We start from the raw sequence: 8,402 nt of genomic DNA, 5'->3' as shown, positions 1-8,402 counted from the left end.
GTTTCATGGATTTATGAATAGTTTGTGGGTTTCCATTAACAATGAATTTGACTGTTTTTGTTGCACTTGGAGTCACAAATATTACTCAGTGTATTAAAGACTTTTTAAAGGTAAGCACGAGTCTTTATTCTTGGCCTTGGAGGCAGTGGAATTAAATAAACTATGACTAATGTGGACCTTCTATTACCAGGTTTTCAAATACTTTAAAGGGAAAAAAAATAACTCAAAGCTACTTAAAGCTGGAAAAAAACATAACTTTATTACTGGTGGGACATTTTATTGTCTCTAATTCCCATATACATAGATAATTTGATGTTAAAATTAGACATTTTCTGCATGCTCGTAGACAAATCTCAAAATAAGTATACCAACTGGGAGAATTTCTAATGAACAAGGGCTGGAAAGACTAATATCTCTGCAGACGCCAGCCCCAATAGGGCTGAGTGCTTTGCAGGTTGCGTTGATTTAGGAGTCTGACTTTCATGTTTCCACTACTGTGAATACTGACTCTCTTACTATGCAATACCACTCTCTCCCACACACTTAATGCAACAAGCTCACAGCTGTTCTATGAAGGCTATGGAAAAAGGCAATCCGCAGAAAATGTAAGAAATAGTCAGCTGCTGCAGATAAGAGAAGCTTGGGAAAAGTAAGAGATTCTCAACGCTTCATCCCAAAATAAAAGCATCTAAGAAAAGCATTTCTCTCCCTTCTAAATTCAAGAAAACGTCACCCAACTGTAAAAACTACTCCTCGGGATGCTACATTAAATAAGGACAGATTAGCATCAGAAATCGACTTAATATTTCATACAGAGGTCAGCGGATTGCACCTATTTAATTACATTAACGAGGTGAGAGAAGGAAGGTCATGTGGAGGATAATGTAATCCTGCCAGCCATAAGCACTTCCAATTATTGCACAGCACACATGTCTGCACACCCCAAGCAGGGGATAAAACTGTTTGTTCGCAGCTTCTTTTGTGAGAGCGGGCGATTCTTCGCTTCCTCCCCTTTCAATGCAATGTGACATTTCACTCTAATATTGCAGCTGGAATGGTTTGGTTCTTTTGATAAGCGGCTTGATTGAGATAGCTGTTGAAATGCTCTGGGGTTGTTTTATTTTTCACTGATTCACAGGCCTCCCATGAGCAATTAAGTAACTCCAATTACCAGGAGAGCTTTTCCCCAGGGGTTTGTTGATTCTCTTTCTGTCTTTTTCTGTCAGCGTTTGAACATCTGCAGTCAAAACCCCCAAGTGTATCCGGCATACACTGAGCTTCCCCGACATCGGTGCTCAACCACAAAATCTAATTACACCTCCTGTGGTATTACTATTTGCGTCTCAACAAATCTGAGCAAATACAAGCATCGCTTCACCAAGCCACATTTATGTCAAACAGAATTTCCAACATGGACTCATGCTATTGTTATTTTTCTAAGCCTGCTCTGCACAGCTTTGTTAGTTGTAATTCAGCGGGGTTCTGTTGCTGACAAGGTGGAAACTGAAGGCTACAGATCTTTACGACACGGCACCACTCCTGGTTCAGGTTTGCAGCTACAGCATACAGGCCTTTCAACACACGTCTGTGCTGGCATTTAAAGTATTTCCTGAAGTTGCAGCATCATTAGCAGCAGCGGATGCAGTGGTAAACAACAAGTTAGGTCAGAGAACCTCACAAGGAAAACCACCTACGGTACCTCCAATGTAAACAAAATATTTATTTCAGGAAAGAATACATCATAGTTTTAGCCTCAGAAGTCTCAGTGTTTATATGGCACATCACCGTCTATGCATACCCAAAGAATAGATTGACATTTGCTCAAGTCTATCTTAACACAACACTAGCATGCACACACAGTGGGTGCACGAAAAGATGTCTTTGTTTGCTGTAACTGTTCCTAATCTGAGTGATGGTGGACTTAAACCACAATCCCTTTTCACACATGAGTAATGGAAGCTGACATCAGGCTTCAGCAGTCTAAACTGGCCATAACAAAAATCAAGTTTCCCTCATTGTGTTTTCGCTTCAGTGGATGGATAAAAACACAAAGAGTGATGCTTGTTTTGACTGGGGTAACATATTAGTGCTCACAGTAGCATTAAAGAAAACTGAGCAGGCCCATTTCATTAAATTGAATGCTCACTTGTGATGTGACCACTTATTTTTCTGGTATTTCCTCCACAACTGAAAACACAAATGAGAAAATGATAGCCACCATTATAGCTTTCCAGCTTTTAGTGTTTTAGAAACCTGCTGTGCAGTGTTTTGGCACATTCAGTGCATCTGTTGCACAGCCTGGGCTTCCTGACTGTATTTCATGCTTCACCGTACCTAAAGCAACATACTGCTATCAAATAGCCCTGTGAGTTCTTCAGTAGCTCTGTTCTTTTGTGCTGTATTCATGCAAATCAAACTACTAAATTTAGCCTTATTTTTATATATATATATATTTCTGCATCTACCCAGAGAGAGGATTGTGGATTGTGGCCCCTATCATCTGTACTGAGATTGGATGAGCTGAAGGGACAATAACAGCAACCAATAACTCCCATATGGGGAGGACTGTATTACAACAGACATGAAAAAATGCAAGCCTATCCTTTCAAAAGAAGTCTATCTATTAACCAAAATACTAGCATTAGCTGTTAGAAATGAAAAAGGCATTAAACCTGCCGATTATAGGACAGCTCTGACAGGATTTTCTAAGCACTTTCTGAGTCTTTTCCGCTTGTCCTGTCCATAATTTCAGCTGAGCACTTCTAAATCCTCGTCAGCCACTGACAAATGTGAGCAGGATTCCCGAGTGGGGCTGGAGCCAGCTCTCAAACTGATGGAGCCGTACAACTTTGCTGCGTGTTTGGAATAGGCGAAGGCTTTCCTCCTCATCATCTCCCCTTTCCACATGGAGATCATGAGCAGCGTGGACAGCAGCACGCCCCCGAGGGTGAGCAGACACAGTCCCGCTATGACACACCGGTCCAGATGGGCACCCACTCTGGCTTTCTCCCTCTCTAGACGCTCCATCTCCCGGGCGGTCACAGTGTCCGGGTCCACCCGGACGTCCCTGGGGACCGTGTAAGCTATGGCGACCAGAGAGATGCCAGTTACCAGACAAGTCACGGCGATGATGAAGCCGTAATCCACAGACTTCCCCGAGTCCTCAGAGGAGAGGTCGTCGTCGGACAGCAAGTAAAGTTCCGGGATGTCCTCCTCCTCTTCCTCCATTACCTCCTCCTCCTCCTCCTCGTACAGTTCACTCGAAGAGCGCCGACTCAGTCTGCAGGTTTCTGGACTCGCACCTATCAGCTGGACATCATCAGCATCTTCATCATGTTGGTGTTTGCAAGTAAAAGATGTTTCCGTTTCCTCCTCCGGACGCGGAGCTCCCCTGATCTCTGTCCATGGTGCTGAACACTCTCCTCCGCCGGGATGAAGTGACTTTTCACCGCTGTCGCCGATACTTTCTTCATCTAAAACCAAGGAGACGTGTCTGGGATCCGGCTGATCAAAGTAAAACAGTTCCAGATCAGCCATTTGGGCATGGGCTGGGTTTCCCGTTTTATCGAGCCCATGCGTCCGTCTGTGGAAGTGAAACACACACGCACACGCAAAAGAAAACAGTAAGATTTTTAAACTCCTGAACTTTCATTCTTTACAAGGAACATCTATAGGTTTCGCTTCTCTCACCCGTGGGCATGCACGCATTTTAAAGTGCAGCGAAGGAAGTCTAAAGAATAATTCAGCGCCAGACAGTAAAATTACAGGCAATAAAATAGCTACACTGCTTACCTACACTTAAGCTTTTGCTTTTTTCTGGCTTTCAAATCGCTTTTCCAAAACACTTAGTAACCATGCGACGCCTAATAAATCTAATTCCAGGTAATGTGTTCCAATTATACGCTATTAAGCACCAACATGCGGTCTGCTGAGTACCTCTCTCTCCGTCTGTGGCCGCTCGCTTCCCCCGACTGATTCTGCTCCCTGGTCAATTAGAGGGAAAGGTTTGGCAGACCCCTCCCACAGCCAGACTGGGCTCCGGCAGACCGCCTTACAATGCTTATTACCGAGGCAACTTCAGTGTTCCCCGACACATACAGACCACTAATCAGATGAGAGGCAGGAGGCGGCGGACTGTGCGCTGTGGGCAAGTAAAGAGCTGAAACACTTCAAATTAAGGTACGCTTTCTCCAGGCGCTTGTCAAAGTTGCTAAAATTTTTCATCCATGAATGTCAGAAGCAGATTTTAATGCAATCCGGTTAACAGCTGAGAGACATTTTAATCCAAAACACACAGGGTGGCGCTGGAGGAAAAGAGAGAGAATCACCAGCCAGAGATCACGAATGTTTACGCTTCATTACAATTCATCCAGCAGTTGAGATGTGACCAACAACTCTGTGATACTTGGCCTTTAATGCGATCCATGGGGTCTGCAGTAAATGCAATACATCGATCGTGGTTGAGATGCCCTGCAACCCTTTATTGAAGGTCAGAGGTCAAATAGCCTTGTTCTGCTGGAAGGTTTCTACAGTCATATAAAAAAACACTAAAAATGAATAACGAAGATTGTTACATGCTGTAAGCTCTTTATCAAGGCTGCCTTGTGTGTGTGGCTTTTTTTTTTTTTTGGAAAGCAGAAATCTTGGGTGAGTGATAGATGCTATATTGACTGCTGAAGAGAAAGTGGTTTTCCAGGTTTGCCCCCTTTTTAGGTAGTTGGAGTTCATGTGGAGGGCAGAGATCCTGCAGCTGATGGAACAAGCCCTCTAAACAAAAATAGTCTTGGACAATCGGGGCTGAGGTTGAGTTTTCAGAAATAATAAAGTCATGGGTCCAAGTTCCTCCTCTTTTATACATAAAACTCAGTTTATTTCAGGTTTTTTTTTTCAAATCCTATTTAACAATCTAAGGGTAGCTCCAGCTTCAAAGCCCTGCCAAGGAGTCTGGAGTAAACTCTTGAATTTTCTTTCTTCCGAGTTTTCTTTCTTTTAAAGGTTAAAAAAAAAGCTCATCACAAACCTTGGAAACAGGCAGAGCCTGGCTGTGTCACAAAAATTCACAAATCAGGACCTCTAAAACTTTCAAACGAATAAAGTCTTAATTTATTCAAACAAAATGGACAGAAAGCTGGAGATGAAAACTCAACTGTGAAGGTGAGAGCCAAAAGCTGCAGTACCCCTAATGACCACTTGAGGCTGGCTCACAAAAACGAGTCAGTGACGACTGACGTTGAAACGTCCAACTGCACAGCAGGAATAAACATTTTTACAGCCTGCTAGAAGAACAATAGCAGAGAAGTGGGATTTTTTTTAGGAAAGGGTGGAGACTAGAATCATTTAATTTACCTTTTTAAATTGCCTTAAGATTTACCAAGGTGTTATTTTAATGTCCACTTTTGTGACCATAGGACACTTAACTACAGTGCAACAACTACACACACTCTTCAGGTAACCTAGAGAGAAAAAAAACTATAACAGGAAAAGCTACTTGGCCATGTTGTTTGTAGCTGTCCTTATCCATAGCTAAGTACAAAGGTATCCATCCACAGGGTCAGGGCCACTTTAATAGATGCGTGCGGACTAGGTGACCAGGCACAATCTCTGTTACTCAGTAACTGAAATGGACCCCTTGACTGTGTTTGTGTTGTTGGTGTGTTTTGGAACATTTTAATGAAATTATCTGCTTGCTGTGCAGAAAGAAATCCATGATAAACAAACTTTGGTGCGTCGCCCTGAACATCTTCAACAGCAGCTACAGTCTTGTCCTCCATAAAAGTCTTGAACATGTCTGATTTATTGCTCCAGCATCCAACATATATAACATCATAATCTGTATTAGGAGTTCCCACAATATATAACTGTGACAAAGGCACATATAAAATATCAATAAGTGATTTAAAAAAAAAAGATTCAGATAGTTACCAATAATTTGAATGACTGTTCCTTTTTTTGAGAAGACACGAGATGACTTTGATTTTCAGTGTAAACTGTGTCAAATGCCTTATAGTCAATGCTGGGTGATGACCTCCAAACTGGCAGCTTTTCAGGAGCTAATAAGCTTCCCTATCACATCATGTGTTTAAAAGTTAGCATGCCATTCCCAATATATTTAAATGACAGCTGGATTAAGGATACTCCCTTAGGGAAACTTGTCCAAATAAACAGAACAGTCTTTTCTGCACTGAAGCATATATAGGTTATACTGAAGGCATTCAGAGGTCCTGATTAGAAAATGCTCCATTGCTCTGCTATTGAAGTTCATTTACTAGGATCCACCACGTTGATGCTTCTGGATACTCATTGTATGCTGTATCACTATACATACAGAAGTTACAGTCTTTTACAGGGAGAGGGAGCAAAAGTAACACCCAAGGGTGGGTTTAACATTCCTGACATTTAAAAGAGGAACTGTGTTTAAAGCAAAAATATTTCACAGTTTTGCAACAGAGAATCCAGAGTAGACGTGTAGTCTGCAGGCACGCTGGAAATGTTCAACCTCTGCACTACAACCTCCTGTGGAACTGTAGCCCCTTTAATCATTTAATCCCTTTGTGATATGTGCTTTAAACCAAATTAGCTCTTCATTGCAGAGAATTAAACTGACTCCCGTGGTTGCAATAAAAGGATATTTGGCTACCTCAAAGCCTCACTCAAAACAACATTAATAAACTAATAGGAGATTATAAAAAGTCATCTCACAAGCGACAAAAACAGAAGAAAATGATTAAGAATGAAGTGCAACATTTGCATTTACACATATATCGAATGTAATCTGTGCCAAAATGATAAACTACACTCGAGAGACCAAACTACAGTAAAAACTAAATATGTAAGTGATCAAATACAAAGAGAAAAGAGGAATAATAATCAATAAGAGAATAGTAATGGAGTGACTTAGATCAGTGGGTGTGACCAAAGTGAGAAGAAAGGCATGTGGACATCACTGTTCATACACACTTATGCACTTGTTGGTTTCTCTAAAAGCAAATGCTGCACCCTACAGTAAAATGTGAAACAGCAGCTGTGGTGTAAGACTCAACAACTCATGGCTTCAGCACAGAAAACCCCAAACTGCTTTTCAGGTTCAGACGCCACTTTGTTTACATCTGTCCACATGTAACATTTTTAAGACGGCCATCCTGCTGCTGAGCCCATCTCGGGGGACGCTCTCTGTTCTCTACTTGCTTTGGCTTTTCCCAGTCAGTTTTCAATGTGTGAAGCTGCTTGGAAAAATGTCTCCAGCCATTCACACAACTGAAATAGGGATACATGATTAGCCAGGCACAACAGATGTGCGGGTTAGCACTGTTGCCTCACAGCAAGAGGGTCCTGCGTTTGAATCCACCATCTGGAGTGTGGAGTTTACATGTTCTCCCCATGTTTGTGTGGGGTCTCTCTGGCTTCTCCGGCTTCCTCCCACAGTCCAGATTCATGCAGTTAGTGGGGTTCGGTTACTTGGTGACTCTAAATTGCCCTTGAACGTGGGTGCCAGTGGTTGTCGATCTCTATGTGTTATCCATAGGTGTAATCTTCAGGGTGTCCATTACAGTGCTTAACTTATTATTTATTAGACCAGGTGTCACACAAACAAGAAAACACAAATATTTAACAATCTTCCAAGACCTTGTTTAAAACTAAAAATTATGTCTTTGTTTTACAAGCAAATTACAAACTGATGTCACATTTTTGGGGGGGGGGAAGTAATCAAGTATAACATTTAACTACAAAACTTTTTTTTTTCTGTTTGGAGATGCAAGTAAATAACTGTAATTTGGCATCTTTATCAAGAAATAATTATGTCATTTACTATTTTTCTTGTTTTTTTGTAAAACTAATGGAAATTAATGGATAACAACAATATTTCAGCATTAAAAACATAATTTGGAATAAAGCGCTTGCATGTGCTGGTGAATTAACCACTGTAGAAACATAAAAATGATTATGACAATTACCATTGCTACTAATTTGGGGCAGCATAAACCTGAGCTCATAAATTCATTAAGCACTGCGCTTTTGAGCTGTGGTAGAAAATATCTGAACATATTCATTTATAAATTTAAGCACGTAAGTAAGGTTTGGGATACCTATTATTTTATACTTACACAGTACAGTTCGATGTCTTACTCTCCCGTGTTTAGTAGTTAAAGTTTTATTTAAACAGTGTGAGTATATTATTATGAATATTATGTTTTATAGTGAATCTCAAGCATTTTGCATTATTTGATGAGAGTATTGTGAGAGTATTCTTCATTTTCATTTACCATGTATTTGATATTTAATTTTAATTTGTTAATTTACATCTACAGCATTCATTTAATCTTCTTTAACAAAATTATTTAATTAATTATTGCTAAATTATTTTCTGTATCATTTTTATTTAGTAATTAAACAGAGTTTTATTT

General features: G+C 40.6%; 1 protein-coding gene across 2 annotated transcripts; it reads right to left on the bottom strand.

The window, feature by feature from the left end:
- Nucleotides 1-320: 320 nt before the first annotated feature.
- On the bottom strand, nt 321-4,044 carry LOC135932807 (transmembrane protein 74). 2 transcript variants are annotated; one of them, XM_065470465.1, is made up of 2 exons: nt 3,937-4,044; nt 321-3,583 (listed from the first exon to the last, which is right to left on the bottom strand). In XM_065470465.1, the coding sequence occupies exon 2, from the start codon at nt 3,535-3,537 to the stop codon at nt 2,749-2,751; it is 789 nt and encodes a 262-aa protein (XP_065326537.1). In that variant the 5' UTR covers nt 3,538-3,583; nt 3,937-4,044; the 3' UTR covers nt 321-2,748. The 2 variants fall into 2 exon arrangements, with proteins under 2 accessions (XP_065326537.1, XP_065326538.1); XM_065470466.1 differs by having other exon boundaries at nt 3,793-4,028.
- Nucleotides 4,045-8,402: the final 4,358 nt, after the last annotated feature.

The sequence above is a fragment of the Pelmatolapia mariae genome, linkage group LG22 (genome assembly GCF_036321145.2).
Source record: "Pelmatolapia mariae isolate MD_Pm_ZW linkage group LG22, Pm_UMD_F_2, whole genome shotgun sequence".
In the NCBI taxonomy this organism is placed as follows: Eukaryota; Metazoa; Chordata; class Actinopteri; order Cichliformes; family Cichlidae; genus Pelmatolapia; species Pelmatolapia mariae.
The sequence above is the reverse complement of the archived record's forward strand: the minus strand, read 5'-3'. Positions and strand labels throughout refer to the sequence as shown.